This window comes from Podarcis erhardii, assembly GCF_964252035.2.
Source record: "Podarcis erhardii genome assembly, chromosome: 5".
Classification (NCBI taxonomy): Eukaryota; Metazoa; Chordata; class Lepidosauria; order Squamata; family Lacertidae; genus Podarcis; species Podarcis erhardii.
Window position 1 is genome coordinate 49,120,709 of NC_138509.1, and position 18,004 is coordinate 49,138,712.

At 37.5% G+C, this 18,004-nt stretch overlaps 1 protein-coding gene across 1 annotated transcript in view; it reads left to right on the forward strand.

Moving 5' to 3' along the window:
- PDZD8 (PDZ domain containing 8) overlaps positions 1–18,004 on the forward strand; it is a 35,978-nt gene that overhangs the window by 3,921 nt on the left and 14,053 nt on the right. Inside the window, exons 2-3 of the mRNA XM_081863645.1 lie at positions 10,592–10,714; positions 12,284–12,386. Coding sequence (XP_081719771.1) covers positions 10,592–10,714; positions 12,284–12,386 — 226 coding nt within the window. The remainder of the gene's footprint in view (positions 1–10,591; positions 10,715–12,283; positions 12,387–18,004) is intronic.

Consider the following 18,004-nt stretch of genomic DNA (forward strand, 5'->3'; position numbering starts at 1 on the left):
GACAGATGGCTATCCAACCTCTGCTTAAACACCTCCAAGGAAGGAGGGTCCACCACCCTTCATGGGAATCTGTTCCACGGTTGAACAGCTAAACTTTACTGGCATGGCTATTCCATAATCAGCCTGGAATATACCACAGTATAATAGTGACCTCCTTTATTCATCAGATAATACCTTAATATACACAGAAAATAGACAGCTTTTTATTTTATTTTTCAAAATTTTTATCCTTTTCATATTTACCTAGAAGTCTGTTCCGTTGTGTGTGGAACTTGCTTCTAGATAAGGACATTAGTGGCTAGGGTTGCTGTTCCTTCTTGCTTCATTTTTTTTAAAAATTAAGCTGGAAATTTTGGCTGAAGAACCCAAAACACTGAAATATCCGTAAAAAGACTTTCCACTTCCATTCTCACAGTTGAATTAAATGCCAAAAAGAGTGAAATGGAAAAGGGAGAGACAACTCTGGTCTTTCCTTTATGATACAACTTTCTATTTTCCTAGTGACTTTGGAAAGCACAGATCTTGGTTCGTCATAGGAGTTTATCTTGTTCCTGGTGACAAATTTGATCTGTGATTATTACATATGTTGGTGTTTTCATTAACTGAAATATGGCCACTGAGTTTAATAAGTTTTGCTAGTACCAAAGGTTAAAAGTTATTTTTTCACAGATCTAGCTGTTGTTGTTCTCCCTGTGTGTAGTATGCAGATTCCAGATCTATTATAATCTGATGTTGGTGAGGCAATCTTCCAGGTGCTTTCTGAAGTATTAATAAACCCCTCCTGGAATGATGTACTGTTTCAGCTAGCAAGTCTCTAATTTGAACTATAATCCCAAATTTAGACTGGTTTTTAAAATGTAACTTTGTGGTTATAAGAGCCTTTTCTCACATGGCACATCTTGTATTTTAAAAACGTATCTAGTGCATATCTGTTTTTAAAAACAGCTTCTCCCTAGACGGAAAAAAAGGAGTTAGAATATTATTAGCTGCTTCGTAACAATATTGGCTCTGATTTGATATTTTCCATCTCTAGATCAAGTGAAGCTAAAATTGGCTTCTTTTGTTTTTCTTATATCCTTCAGTTGGTTCTGTTGATAGAACTTCTCCCTTGATTAAAAGTTTTCCTGATTTTGTATGTTTGTGTATTCTGATGCTGTGGCCTAGATTTAGTTAAACTTGATTTAATTATAATAATATTGAACTTGGATAGTATTAAAGTGATAATCAAACTAGATATTTAAAGAGGAGGGAATCCTTTTCTAAGGTGGCATTTGCAGGTTTTAAGTACTGTTTGTGTAATCATAGAATCTGTCCAAATCTACAATGCTATGATTCTAAGTTGAATTGTAGAGTTGGAAGGGATCCCGAGGGTCATCTAGTCCAGTACCCTGCAAGGCAGGAATCTCAACTAGATAATACTTGACAGATGACAATCCAACATTTGCTTTAAAACCTCCAAGAAAGGAGAGACCACCACCTCTCATGGGAGTATGTTCCACTGTCAAAACAGCGCTTATTCTCAGAAAGTTCTTCTTGATATTTAGTCAGAATCTCCTTTTTTGTAACTTGAATCCATTGGTTTGGGACTTGGCACCTGATGCCTTATTGATCATGGGCACCTTTTTCAGCCAATCAAAATGGATATTTGATTAACTGGATAATTACATATTGCAGCCTTGCTTTTGGTAACTAGAAAACTAGCATATCAGGATAAAGGTTAGACTAAAACATAAATGTGCTGAACATTTTTTATGGTATTTCTTGCAGGCTGAAGTAATACACGCTGATCAATCTTCTCAGTACGAAGTATGCCTGAGTTGTAATGTGTTGACCCAGCTGGATCAACCCCAAGGCTTTGACATTTGTCCAAATTATTCTTCTCTTTTTTGGCAAGGTGTCACCTTGGTGTCAAGTTATTTCCAGATATTTGGGAATAGTACTTCCTACCAGTGTATGACTGAAGGACAGAACAATAATAATAGGCAGCCTATTTACTAATTAATAAGATTTGAAAAGAAGTGGTGTGGTAATTACTCCTTTTCAAAGAGGTACTTAAATGAAAATGATGAAGGGATCTTTCAGAGATGAAGAAAAATAGCTGTTTTGCTCAAAGAGCGTATGAAATGCTATTGTTTTAAAAAAGCTATTAAAGTATGTCAAGAATTGGAAGTCCTGGAAAGGATAAAGTAATGTAGAGTACAAAAACAAGGTACTTTAACATTTCTAATCACCCATGCATAGGACAAATAAGGTTCAGGTAATGAAGCTTTTTCCAATGTGCTGCTCTCCTGTTGTTTTGGACTTCAAATCCCTGCAAGCATGGCAAATGGTTAGGAATGATGAGAGCTGTAGCTCATAATGTCTGAATGACACCATACTGGGGAAGGCAACTTTGACCTCAAGCTGCAGATATATTGTTTGTTATTAAGTTATGTATTTTTTGTGTTTTTATTGGTTTTTGTGTTTTTATTGGTTTACAGAATACAACCAACTCTGTCTGAAGGGTGGTATATAAACAAAACAAACAAACAAACAATATATGTATTAAGTGGCAATATGGACATAAAACAGTAAATAGTCTATTGCTTGTGTTCTTTGTTTTGCATTTTGTTCTAGTAAGTATTAGCAATTAAAAAAGAATTGGAACATTCTTTTAATTGGGACACTTAATTCTCTGGGGCAAACAACTGTTGCATTGAAGGTGACTGGTTTACTCTCTAACATCTGTTTTGTGAATTTGCATGTTGAATGATGTCCATTCAAGTGGTAGATACACAAATGCAGCCAACACAGATTTTGAGGCTGTTACTGATTAGATGTTTGCAGGTAAAGACAATCTCCCCAGCTTTGTGCAGTACTACAAGAGGGTTCCACAAATAAATCACTGGATGGGTATAATTGCTAGCTGTGGAAGGAAAAGTTAAGAGTTTAAGTAGATACTTTCTAGGGCAGACTAATAGTTAATCTAGTCCAGCATCCACTTTCCCATAGCTGCTAACCTAGTGCATCTCTGTGCCTCACAGGTAGGGTATGAAGGGAATAGGGCACTGCCTTTGTTGCTCCACAACTGCTGATACTTGGTGGCATACTGCATCTGAACATGGAGGCCTGTCTTTGATAGACACCTTCCATGTATTTGTTTAATACTCTTTACAAAATAGCTTAACACTGGTCATTACAGTGTCTTGTAGCAGTGACTTCATTTAATTTCTTACACACTGTGAGAATAAATTCTTTTTTTATTTCCTGAATCTCCACCATTAAACTTCTTTGGATGATCCTAAGTTCATCCAAGTTTTAAGAAGGTAGGAGACAAACTTACCTTGTTTTATTTTGCCCACACAAATCATAATTTTAATAACTTTCATCATGCTCTCCCTTTAGGTTACTTTTTAAAAATTAATCTAAATATTAATTTTAGCAAAGGTGCTCCAGTCCCATGGAAAAAGACTTGTGGAAATGAAGTATATATAATTAGCAAGAATGCCTGTATTGAGAAACAATCCTTTGGGCCTGTGGGACCTCCTGTAGAAGAGTAATGCTTGAAAACAGCCTTCCTAATTGCATTTGGTTTTCCAGCACTCAGATCTTACAATATGCATCCATCCATGTGCTATAAAGTCCAGAGGTCCTTTACCTTTACCTTTACCTTACATTTACTATTACAAGCTTATAGTAGAGGCTTGCTATTTGTTTTGAATTAGTATGGGTAATTTTGCAGTCTCTGTCACTATGGCTGTTTGTCCAGGGCCACCATATAGGCAGTGTTGTTTCTGTCTCCTTTCTTAGGCCTATCTTTGTAGACCCTTCATACTTAACCTCTCAATATGGCTCCCTGATTATGGGTTTTCCTCCATCTGGAGATGCATATGCTTCACTTGGCCTTCAGAGGTTTATGAGATGGTCACATCAGTACTGCATAATGATAATCTAAGCTGGTGGTGGTTATTTTTTTATCATAGTTATGACAATTATAGTTGTATTGTTTCTTGTTTTGGGGAAACAGTTCTGTGGTTTATTGTATACTAGTCATTGCCTGGGGAACTTTTATTGAAGCTTGGTTTACACTAATAATAAAAAAAAATATTTGCTACATGCATTTCAAAAAGTGCTTTGCAACTAACGCATTGAGTTCTGCTTTTCACACACCTGCTTCTATGAGAAGTTATTTCCACATAAGTAATATGAAAAATCTGCCAGCTGCTGTGTTTCCTAATTCAAGGTCTTGCGAGTTCATCCATTAGATACCTAATCTGCTTAACATAGCTAAATCAGTAAGGGAGCTCTGTATATAATAAGGACATTAGTCTGTTACATAAAAGGAGCGGAATTCTTTACTTTTTTGTTTCACTTGAGAAATATGATTTTAACTTGCAGGTATGGTAATTTTAAATTGAAATATACTTTTTTTGCAGTTTGTTTCTTAGATTAGGTTTGCAGGATGCTAACAGTTTCCCAGTGGAATTCTTTATCTTTCGGAATATGACATAACCATTTTATGTGGCACCTATGGTGTTTAGGAAAGAATGAATAATGTGAATCCTCATTCTGACCATTTATCAACATATTTCCTCAGATTTGTCTATCTCTATAGTATACTCTTGCATATTGTTTCTCCCTTGCCTTTGTTGAATAGCTAACCATCTTTATTAGAGCTTCTGTAACATTTCTGCATCACAGATACAACAGTAAAAGGTAATTATTGTGCGGAACAATTATTAATATTTTCAAGTAAACACTAGGTAACTGGAGAATATTCTTTCTGGGAACCATTATGTTAATCCTCTATCTTCCTGCATTCTAAAAATTGCCAGTGTATATTCCAGAAAGCATAAGTTACAAAAATAGTTTACGTTTTTTACTTTGAGACAGTTCTTTATTATAGAAATTAAACAACATAATTGGTGTCTGTTATAACATGATTCTTGCAATGATGCCTTGGACATCAGATGAGCTCGTGTGATGGCACAGAACATTCTAACTCCTCAGAGAACCAAGAACTTGGCAACAAAAGGTTCACTGTCTAAGTTATAAAAAGGAATAATTGTCTGTCTGTGTGTAGAACCCCATAGACTTTATTGAAAGAAAAGCTGTATGGGGTGAGCTAAGCTGACTGGGAGAAGGCCTGGGAGGATAGGGAATGTATGAAGTAGAGTGTGCCCATAGGCTAGGGAAATGAAGAAAAGCAGGGTGAAATATATGATCCTGAGGGAAAGGCAAGTATAGGAGCCAAGAGGCCAAAGGAAAAGCATTGGGGATGTGGGTGAGGGAGCCAAGAGGTCATGGGGTGCCAGATCTATGTCCTGAGAGGACTCCTGTGCCTTTAAGAACTGTGTTGAAGTGAGAATTCTGCCAGTTATTGCTTCTAGTCACTGCAGCATTTTAATTTGAAATGCAAGAGCAGTAATGGAGTACTTGATTTTACTTCACATCTTTGTCACAACACATCTTTTAAAACTGGGAAAATATTCCTTATTTTCTGTGAGGGGCAACTGCATATCACATGCAAATGTGTGTTCTTAAAAATGAAAAGCACCCTCTGAAATCTGACTGGGGTGTGTTTGTGTATGTACTTAACCCCTTTCCCTGCCAACCATCTACTCCAAATCATATCTTCCTCCAAACTTATTTTCCACCATGGAAGTGCGAGTAGCAATGCCTAAGTACTCTTGTAAACTTTTATATGGAACCTTTCAAGGAGGGAAAGCTACTGGAGGGGTGTGTGGAGATTTTGTAATAATTCTGTTTTAAAATTCCCCCACTTTTCCGCTCAAAACAGCAGCTCCTTGTGGCTGCTTCTTTCCTCCCCACATAAAGCCCTGTTCACATGCATTTGTGTAATGGGAAGATAGTATTTTCATAACTTGAAAGTAGTCAGACGTACGTTTAGAAGATACATTCATCAAACCTCCAAACTTCTGTTCAGCAGAAACATCTTTGTAACTCGATAATGGTCAGGGGTGTCAGTCAAGGACACATTATTTTACTATATGTTTCTTAAAGATTGTGTGAAAGAAGAAGTAACAAGAGTCTATTTTAAGTTTTATGTGTTTTTACATACTGCTTCTGCAATGTTTCCTCACTATGGTAGGATATATAAGCAGCTAGCCAAGAGTTAATAACTGCAATAACTGTTATTATAACCTGATTTTATTCCTGTTACATGGGAATAAACACCACTAAATTCATTGGGACACATTCATTCAGTTTTTAGCCTTTAGTTAAGGTTAAATTGGCAGCACTAAATTACTGTTTTCGATGACATATTTTAAGAACTCAACAACTTAATAGGTTTTCAAAGGTGTTGTATGTTGAAAATATGAGACAGAATAGTGGAAAGTTTAATGCTGAATCTCTGTCTCAAAAGGATAAGAGAAATCATTTTATTTTTATAGTCTGATGATGGCAAGCATCTTTCCTGGTGGCAGCTAAAAATAACAGATATATTTAGGAAGCTATGCTTGTTTATATAATGATGTTGGCACACATTACTGAAGTTTTAACTGGTCATACCTTAGATATTAAAAATGAAAGCAATCATAAGTACATTTAATTAAGAAGCTCTATTTAACTCAGAACTTTCTGAGTATAACTTTCATGTGTAAATAAATATGAAGAGGATTGCGCAACATCTGTCTTATGTATTCGCTAGAGGGACTTCCAAAGCAGGTCAGGCAGTGTAGTTTAGTGGGTAGTGTTGGACTAGGGCTGGAGAGATTCTTTTCATATTCTACTCTGCCATGAAGCTCATTCTGTGACCTTGGACCAGTTATTGTATTGAGGTCTAACTTACATCACAGGGTTGTTTTGAGTATAAAATATGTTAGTTCAAGTGCACCAGTCTGATCACTTTGGAAGGATGGGATAAAAATGCAATAATAAGTTATAGATCGTTATTCTATTTAAGATAGTGCTTGATTGAAGTATTCAGCCCGCCCCAGTTTTGTAGGTTTGGCAGATGGTAGCTGGGTTAACCTCTTCCCAAAATTGTATTAATCTTCTAGGAGGGTGGGTAAATTTAAAGAATTTTCAAGTTGGTGAAAATTGAAGTTGATGACAAAGATTAACCATTTGTCATCCTCTTCAGGGGTGGTGCCGCACTAACCATGACAAGTGGATTTGTTGAAGCCTGCTTATTCTTGAAACAATCATGTATTTATATAATATATTATTGACACACATTACTGAAGCTAGTCATATCTTACAAATTTAAAATGAGCGCTACAGTTCAGCTAAACCTAGCTGTAGAACAGGTTCTGTATCTTGCTGGTGGAAAATGGATCTGCCTAAAGTTGCAAATCTTCTTTGTCTCAAGAAAATCCAATTTTAAATTATGCTGAGCTTGAGAATTATTTTAAATTGAATTCACAAGCTGCTTCATGGAGACAGTTATTTATTTTGGGGAGTTCCGTATTGAAAAACATGCCAAATTCCATTCTGCTCTCTTTGCTGTTAAACTTAAATAATATGCAATGGGTATCTTGACAAGGTTCTGTAAACTGCATTGTGAATGCAGATAAACATCTGCACCCTTGGTTAGAGTAGAGCACTGTAGTTCTGCTGCACTGGTAAAATTTGGTATCTGAAGAAGTGTGCATGCACACGAAAGCTCATACCTAGAACTAACTTAGTTGGTCTTTAAGGTGCTACTGGAAGGAATTTTTTGTTTTGGTAAAATTTGTATCTGCAGCAAATGTAGCCATATGATCAGTTACCAGATCTGCAGGGTATAAAATGTATTGCAATAGTTATATTGTATATGCCAGGCCATAGTAGAAGTCTGTGTTATAAACTTACTGTCTTGGTAATAGTGTATAAACATTAGCTTCTAACAAAAATAACTTGTACTGATTATTTCCAGTACAAGTTTGCTTTTCGGAAAACACTATCCCACATGATAAGGAGGAAATTGTTCTGAATGGCATAATAAAATGATACCATTGTAAAATTTGTTAGTCTTTAAGTCTAACACAGCTGCCCCTCTGGAGATCATAAGGGTTTGTTGTGCAATCCTGTCATTTGATATTCCCCTTCTCATAGAGGTCAGTGAAAGGGCACACATAAACTCATAATTTCAGTGGCACAACATTGACAGATAGTTCTGATTAGAATGTGTTAGGAGTTATTTTATTTCTTTATGCTGTTCCTGTTGAGAAAACTATTTTTCAGCAGTTATTCCAATACTAGCATGCTAGTATTGTATCCATTAAGATACTAGCATGCTAGTATCTGCATCCATTAACATTTTATGTATGCAAAGGTGAGCAAATTAATGTGAACTCTGTTTAGAAGGATAGAAGTCTATAGTAATTTTATCTTGGCATTTACTTGGCTGCATCTGGTTGTAACAATAAGCTATGGTTAAAAACTGGATTTATCATTACATGAACAAGCCGAGGTGAAACTCAGCTTGTGTACTCCGCTCAACTGCCTGTTCAGTTCTAAAGAGAATAGAAGCTTTCGCTTTCATTTTTAACTAACCACAGGTTGTTGTTGTTGTTGTTGTTATATTTTAAAAACCCAATTTCATACTGCCCATTAGGTGACAGAATCCTAGGGCAGTTTACAATTGCACATTAAAACAGCAATAAAACAAATTCTAAATCAGTCTTCCAAATAATTAATACAAGTACACAATTAAAATGAGATGTATAGCTGCAGTAAACTGATTGCCTTTCTTGTGGCTGATCTCATCCAGAGATTCTGTTTTGTTCAGTATTCTGTGAAGGCCTGGGCAAAACGCTGTCTGGATGGCACCAGAATTACAGTAGTGAAGGTACATTATGCACCTTTCGGAGGGGGCAGTTCAATAAATGTGTGCACTACAGAGAAAGCCCTCTCTAGAATCACATGAGATCCAATGGCTCAGGCAGGCTGATATAGGCAGAAGCACTCCTTCAAGTATTTGGGTTCCAAGTTCTTTAGAACTTATAGGCAGACGTCTGAGGCCCAGGGCATGAATTTTGTTAGAACAAATTTATAAACTCAAAAAAGCAGCCAGTCCCTAGTCCCTCTGAGGCCCAGGGCAAGTGTACCCGGCTGCTTCCACTTCTGCACAAGCCTGCTTATAAGCTAACAAACACCCTGAATTGATCCCAGTAACATTTGGCAATGAGTGCAACACCACTTAGAATCCTTGCAGCTCTATTTTACACTAGCTGCAGCTTTCAAGTATTCAAGGGCAGTCCCTTGTAGAACATGTTAGAGTAATCTAATTAGAAGGTTACTAGGGCATGGGCTGCTAGGCTATCCTGGTCTAGGAATGACCATACCTGGCAAACTAGCCATAAATGCTGATAGACACTTTTAGCCATTGAAGCCACACACACCAGCACCTAGATCTGACCAGCTTATGGAAAAATAGAGTCACGTTTCATCAGTATATTGGTGATGCTATGCTCCATACTTCCTCAATAGCTCTCACCATGGTTTCATTAAACAGCAGTGGGAACAGAATAAAATCCTGCAGGACTCTTCTGCTTAACTGTCAAGGCACCTAGAAGAAGTCTCCCAATGTTTATTGTCTGGAGACAGCCCTGCTGGAAAAACACCCACCATATCACAGTGCCTCCAATCCTCAACCTCCAAAAGGACACTTAGGGTCAGTGGTATCAAAAAGCTTTTGAGAGATAAATGAGGATCTACAAGGTTGCACACACTCTGTCTCTCTCATAATAAGTCATCAACCAGGGCAATTTTAGTGCCGAACCATGACTAGAGTGGGTCTGAACCAAACTAAACTGTGGTTAGTCTTAAAGATAGATTACTGAAACAAGCCAACTTCAAACCATAGAGTATAAAGAATAAGGTGTCTTGAGGAGGCAAGCCATATGCAACTTGTTACTCAGTATAAATTGAACTTCTGTGGATAACTTGGAAACTTTGTCTGAGCCTCTGGAACTTCCAGGCCCAACAGAGATTTTAGGGATCCCAAAATATATTGATGGAAGAAACAGATATTTGCAAATCATTAATTTATAACATGAATAGGCTGGCTGACTTTAGTTTCAGTAGGGTAAAAAGTGGCTTTTGCTGTTGCAACAAAAGCCAGCCTCAACATCTGGCGATAGGGACATGGCCATTCAGTTCCAATCCGCATGTCAGGCAAATACCTTATTGCAGGGATTGGCAAACAGTGGTCCACAGTGTGTCTGTGAAGAACACTTAATATTTGAGTTCTTTGAACTTCTGTGTATTCAAATTGTAATACAATAAAATACAATACAGTGGTACCTCGGGTTAAGAACTTAATTCGTTCCGGAGGTCCATTCTTAACCTGAAACTGTTCTTAACCTGAAGCACCACTTTAGCTAATGGGGCCTCCTGCTGCTGCCACGCCGCCGGAGCACGATTTCTGTTCTCATCCTGAAGAAAAGTTCTTAACCCGAGGTACTATTTCTGTAACCTGAAGCGTATGTAACCTGAAGCGTGTGTAACCCGAGGTACCACTGTATTGTATAGTGTTACTTACGCAGTTGCTTTGTTCTTACAATCAGACCTTTCATCTCTTCGTTGCAGTGTGTAAATTTTGTATGCTTTTTTCACCTATGAGGGAAAGTTTTTAACCTATTTATACATATATTTTGACTAGGTTCAAGCCGTTTTTTCCATTTCAAGTTGTGCCACCTGAAGAATTTAGAGATTGGAATCTCAGTATACAAGATTTTTCACTAACTGAAGGACGACTGAAAGTTTCCTTAATAGAATGTTCAAGGTATGTTCTTGGTACTCTCTGCATGTCTGGTTTCACTGAATATCTTCCATTGGATTTCCCTTGTGGATTGTGGAATGGGACTGTAGCTCTTAAAAATAAAATGAGTTTGTTAACCAACACTATTTAAAATTAATTCCTAAATATGTGTTCCTTTACATTAGTTTGCTTTTCTCTGCTAATTACAAAGATGATTAGGAGTTGTTGCTCACAGCTTCTATTAGCACATTTTCTTCTTTTCTTTTCTTTTTTTGTATCTTCTTTTTTTTGTATCTTCGAAAATGTATTTCAAATGAAGAATACCTTTTTTCATTTTGTTGGTGTCTTAAATGGAGTAGGAATAGACTGTAACTGTAACACTGCTTCATGCTTAAGTATTAATGGTGCAATCAAGTGCTTGCTGTGTTCAGTGTGGTTTACTGCCATGTAAATTTTACTGCCTTAGCACTTCTTGAGCAAAAATGAGTAACTCTGTCAAGCAGATCTTTAGATAGCAATTCAAATTTAAAATGTATTGTCAACCTTTAAAACTCATGACAATTGCAATTACTGATCTGGTCTACTGAAATCTAAGGCTGGTTGATTTGGAGGCCGGGGATGATTAGCTTTTTGTTATGAGCACAGCTTTGTTTAGTGGGTTCTATAACGGAACAAATATTCAGAGTACTTGTTGACAGTTGCACTTACAACATCAAGTTTATAATACTAATAGCTCCCTACCTCTGATATCTGCAAGGTTTTAATTGTTGAAGGATTCTAAAAACAGAACTGATGATAGGAGCTGTCAAGCAGATGAAATACAGATAATTCTCTTGACAGAGTAATGTAAAGTATAACATCAAAATAGCAGACAGCAGTATATGAATTACATTTTATCCGCTGGTATTTTAATATTTTAGTGTGCAAGACAAATCCGTCCTCCTTGCTGATGAGTCCTTGCAGAGCTACAGCCCAGCAGCTCATGGAAATGGGACTGAGAAGGACTATTGGGCCTGATCCTTTTGCCAGCTCTAGGCTGCAGACTGTGCATGATGCTGTTGTGATATGGTAGTTAGACTTACTTGGGATCTGGTAGATCCTGGGCCGGCTTTTAAATATGATCATTATTTTTTCTTCCTATCACACCTCTTCTGTGATGGTGTTAGGTGTGCATGCCAGAATATGGAAGCACGCATGTCTTGAGTACTAGGCTGTTAATACAAAATTGATCATTTAATATATGATCAATTTTCTTCATTCTTTATCACTGTTACATATGTAGTAATAGTGCAAGATTCAACTTTCTGCCTACTTCAGTGTGCATGTTATGTTTTTGAGAAATTGAGAGACTGCATCTGAACAAGTTTCATGTATCCTCCTTTCCCACTAGAGGGGGCAAGTGCTTTATAAAACTTCTGATGTTACTTGTGCTACATTTGTCAAGTAAAATCATGTGGGCTTAGCTATACATTAAAGTTATTTAATATTTTAAGGGGTTCCTTAATATGGGCAAATGTTAAACCAATTACAAACAATGAATGATGGCTTAAAATATATGTTTGTGTTAATGCTACTGATATTCTTGTGTTGCAGATTACTTATTTTTGGATCCTATGAGAGAGAAGTATCTATTCATTGCACATTTGAATTGGGTGAAAAAGTTTGGGAAGAAAAAGAAAGATCTTTTATCAAGACGGTAAATTATATATATGCTATTTTATATTATTTTTATGTGATGGCTCATATTTCCCCTCATTTCACTTAATAACTTGACAAGCAAGCACAATTGAATACAAAGTACTCACTTCTTGTCTCTAAGAAGTTCATGAGATAAAACCAATAGGAAACCCCTCCACCTTTAAGAATATGCACATGAAGTAGCTATGTAACCTTTTACCCAATTACATCAAAAATTTTGTTTAAATAAATAGCACTGAAATAATACTATGAATACAGTGTATCAAAATATTAAGGGCAGGATCTATTTCTCACACACTCACCTACACCGCTCCCCACATTCTTTGAGAGAGATTTCTGTAGATCCCAATGGAAATCTCCCCTGTCAATTCTTGGGCCAGCTAATGGACATAAGGATTGGCCCTTGTGCTCTTCCTGTACATATATACAGTTGTTGTTTTCCTCCCTGGGCCCCTGGCCTTCAAATTACAGTCATACCTTGGAAGTCAAATGGAATCCATTCCGGAAGTCTGTTCGACTTCCAAAATGTTTGAAAACCAAAATGCACCTTCTGATTGGCTTCTAAAAGCTCCTGCAGCCAATTGGAAGCAGCGTTAGCCCTATCGGACATTCAGCTTCCAAAAGTAGTTCGCAAACCAGAACAGTCACTTCTGGGTTTGCGGCACTGAGGAGCCAAAACATTCGGGAACTAAGCTGTTGGACTTCCAAGGTACAATTGTACTTGAATCCCAATCTTTAGTAGTGGGCAGAGGTCCGAGGGAAATAAGCAACACTTGGTGAAAGTGCGGGAGTCGCATTGGTCTCCCTATTCTGTGTATCAGCTCCTTTTTGCACAGAGGGCCAGTAAGGGGAAGCAATCTAAATACATCTGGAGGTTTCTGCAGGATTTTTTTTGCAAATAAATACCACCTGCCCACAACCCAATTGCGTACTTTGTAAATATGTGTTTCTTCCCTTAACATACATAGTAGTTACATACATTTCAACACCAGATGGCAGTATTACTACACATATAACTAGACAGCAGAGTAGGAATTAGACCAGCAGGAAAGAGAGAACTGTGTTTTAAAAGAAGTTAAAAACTGATGATGGTGTGTGTGTTGTGTTTTAACCTACAAGATGTTTATTCTTGGCATTATGGTGATACCAGAAACCAATTACTCAAATTGAAAAAATGTTTAAAACCAGGGTGGATTTGATTTAAATCGAATTTATTTAAAGAACAATTTAAATCACTAGTCAGCAAGGCTTGATTTAAATCATTTTTTACAGAAAGGTTCAACCCTGCTGGCATCCTCTTAATATTTACAACCAGAGGAAGGTTTCATTTTTGGAATAATAAATGTTCAGCGTAGTTTTTACAGTTACATCAAAAAATTACTGATTTGGTTATACCTATCAGAAATACATAGACAGATAATTATGAAATTATTGTTTATATTTGGACAACTTTTCTGCTGTACTTTATTGGAAGGAGAAAAATAATCATTTCCTTAACAATTTAAACAATTTATTTAACTAAAACAATAACATTATAGCATATGTATCTATGTTTGTTAACTGATGTGGTTAAACAATTTAAAAAAAACTTTAGTCTGAGTTTTAGCACACATGAAAAACTTGAAACAAATGCTCATTTCCTGATGAATAGCCTTTGGGCTATAATGTAACTTAAATAGAAAACTATCTTTAGAAAGATTTTTCCTCCAAAAGCATTTTATTTTAAAAATCCAATTTAAATTTTTTTTTTTAAAAAACTGATTTTTTAATTATTTTTTTAAAAAAAACTTTGATTTTTATCCACCCTGTTTAAAACTCACTCAAGCTGCTAGTGAAAATACTCAGATTCTCCTTTACGAGCAGAACAGCAGTCTGGAACATGAGTTGGCAGGGGACAAGATTAAGTTTGCAAGGAAGAGAGACTTCAAGCTAGATGAGTACTCTTTAAGGAAATATTTTATGTGTGGTGACATCAGCCAGGTGAGAGACAGAGGAAATGTGTCCTCTTTGACCTCTCAGTGGCTTTTGATAACATTTGGGCATGGTATCCTTCTGGAGCGGCTCTCTAAGTTAGGGGTGGCACCGCTTTGCAGTGGCTCTGGTCCTACTTGGATGGTCATGTCCAGAAGGTGGTGCATGGAAAGTATGTTGTCAGCAATATGCTGATGACACACAGCTCTACTTTTCCTTTACTTTTGTGGATGTGGCAGTGGATTTGCTAGACTGTTGTCTCGCCTTGGTAATGGACTGGATGAGAGCCAAGAAACTGAAGTTCAATCCAGATATGACAGAGGCATTGTTAGTGGGTGGTTCCCTGGACCGGATGGATGGGAAATTGCCTGTTCTTGATGGGGTTACACTCCCTTTGAAGGAGTTGGTATGTAGCTTGGGGGTGCGCCTGGATCCTTTGCTGTCACTTGAGGCTCAAGTGGGCTTAGTAGCATGGAGTGCCTTCCAACAGCTTCGCCTGGTGGCCCAGCTGCGCTCCTGTCTGGGCAGATATAGCCTAATTTCTGTTGTCTATGCTATGGTAACCTCTAGTTTACATTACTGGAACGCATCATAGGTGGGGCTGCCTCTGAAGATGGTTTGGAAACTTCAGGTGGTGCAGTTGCCGGCCAGGTTGCTCACTGGGGCAAGACAGTTTGAGCATATTGCACTGATCCTGGCTTGACAGCACTGGCTGACAATTAGTTTTGTGTCCCGGTGAAAGTGCTGGTTTTCACCTATAAAGCCTTAAATGGCTCAGAATTGCAATACCTGAAGGACCGCCTCTCCCCATATGAACTGACCAAGAACCAGTGATCATCATCTGAAGCCCCTTCTTTGTGTGCTGTGAGGGTGGCAACACGAGAAGGAGCCTTATCTGTGGTGGCAAAGCCAGTGACAACACTGTAGAGAGTGGTAGGATATCTTACACAGAGTATCCACAGGATCAGATGAAGCCACAGCCCTTCCATGCAAAAGTAATATTTGAATGGTGAGGATAGGCGACATAGCTCCATGGCAGAGCACATGCTTTGTAAATCAAAGATCCTTGGTTCAATCCTTACAACCTCCATTGTAATGAGAAATATTCTGATTTCCCCATACCACTGCTATTTTTTTTAATGTACACCTATAAACACTTATGTAGAAATTGATCCCACTGAAATAATTGAATTGTAATGGATTAGCATGTGAATAATGGTCCTTTGTGACCTAGAAACTAAATCACAGTATAGGGACCTCAAATGTCATAAGTCTGGATATTTTCAAACAATTTCTTGTTTTGCAAGTTTACAGAAAGAGCTAAATTTGTTCATGGGCAGTTGACAAAACAGTTTTTTCTTACTATAAATTGCCCTCTATAATTATTTCCAGTTGCAAAATACCAACCTTAGGTCTTGCTTTCATACTTTTGTTATGTAAGCAGTGAGGATAAATTAGACAGCTTGATGCACAATGACTAAAAATATTGAGACTTTAATCAAATCATGTCCCTTTACATATTGGTGTATAATTGATTTTGAACAAAGATTCTAGGTTATTAAACCTGTCCAGTGCATTACTTCAAATGTCACTTACAATGGAAGATGGATCTGTTTCAAGCAAATTTATATGGTGCATGGGCTGCAATTTTCCACATTGCCCCTAATATGCTAACATTGCAAATAAACCATTACATGGAGAAACCAAATGTACAAGAAGAAGAGTTTGGATTTGATATCCCGCCTTTCACTCCCTTTAAGGAGTCTCAAAGCGGCTAACATTCTCCTTTCCCTTCCTCCCCCACAACAAACACTCTGTGAGGTGAGTGGGGCTGAGAGACTTCAAAGAAGTGTGACTAGCCCAAGGTCACCCAGCAGCTGCATGTGGAGGAGCGGAGACGCGAACCCGGTTCCCCAGATTATGAGACTACCGCTCTTAACCACTACACCACACTGGCTCAAACGTATTAATGGGAAATAGTTGTGGTTGCACATGGATGCTGTTGAGATAGTTTGGGCATGGTAATAGTGAAACTGCATGTAGAATCAATACTATTATGTAACTCTGCAAAAGTTAAATACTTCAGATAAAATATTGTACATGAGAGGTCGCTACATATGGGGTTTCTGGATTTATTTATCCAGTTCCAAGATGAGATTAATATGGTAGGTGAACCTATGAAGCTTCCTTACACCAAGTTATCTAGCTTGATATTTACACTGATGGGCAGCAGCTACAGGGTTTCAGACCAGAGTCTTGCCTAACCCTACCTAGAGATGACAGGAACTGAGCCTTGGACCTTTCCCATGCAATGCCCATAACCTATAACCAAGCTACAACCCTTTTCATATGTTGTTGGCTGTGGAATATACAGTAGTTGTTGTGGTTGGAAATTTTCCATTTTCCATTACTAGATTGATTTTAATCAGTACAGTAGTTGGATATGAAGTAAGGCAGGACTTTCCTTTAGACTTTAGATGTTCTCCATTAAGTGACATTGAACAAACTATTTGTTAAAACTGAAACCTGGAAAATTAAACTAGTGTTAGTCTTTTTTCCAAACAAACAAATTGTTGAGTCTCCCGATTAACAAAGACTGCATTTTCATTGAATACCAAACCATGTTTTAACATTAACAGAATGAACCATAGTAAACCTTGGGTTTGCCTGCTATCTGCTCTCCTTTCTCGCACTGCTCTGAAGAGATGGTTTTGCTTCCATTTTAGACTAAATGCAATTGGTCATGCTTAGCCTTAACCACTGTCCCCCCCCCCAATATAAAAATAGGTGCCAGTACTCTCCATGAAGTTGTTAGAGTAAGTGCCACACTTTTTAACCAAAAAAAGAGAGGTGCCAGTACTGCATACCCTTACGTCCCCCCTGAAAAAAAGCACTGGCCTTAACTGTGGTTAGTTGAAACAAGCCATCTTTGAACCCTGGGTTATGCAGCTGACTTGCTTATGCTAAACATAGTTAAGGTTAGTCACGTTTTAGGGTTTCAACAAAGCCAAACTGTAGCTAATCTTAAACAGAAGTAGATTCTTCTGATCTTCAGTTGGTCACTTTAGAGGAGGAGGAGGAAGGAGTGCACAAGCTCCTCATACTGCTTTATCTCATAATGCTGAAACATAGTTTAGCATTATGTGCCAACTGGGTTAAAGAAAACAGTCTTACTATATCTCTCTACCTATTGGTTGGCAGATGAGGCATTCTGAATTTAAATAGCTATTATAAAACAAGCCAACTTAATCATATGGTTGAATTGATGTCATCCAGTAAATGGCCAACTCTGGAGGGTACCAAAATTGATGGCATTCTTAGAGGGTTATTAGCATTAATGGCTAGAGAAGACAACTGGGGTACATTATGCTGCTACTTCACTGGTAGATGACTACAAGGAACTCTGTTGTTGGCTTGAGCTGGACTTTCATGACACCCAATGTAATAAACATATCAAAATATGTAACCTTATTGGGTCCTCTTTTAGTTTTTTTTCCCCCATTGCAAGAAATTGCAGTAGGTGTGGCATGATATATACTCTAATAAAATGCCATTTTTTCAACTACTTGGTAAACTTGAAGTAGTTGTGAAATAATAGTGTAAATAGACTCAGTCAAATGTCTCTCAGTAATAGTATTTTAGTGA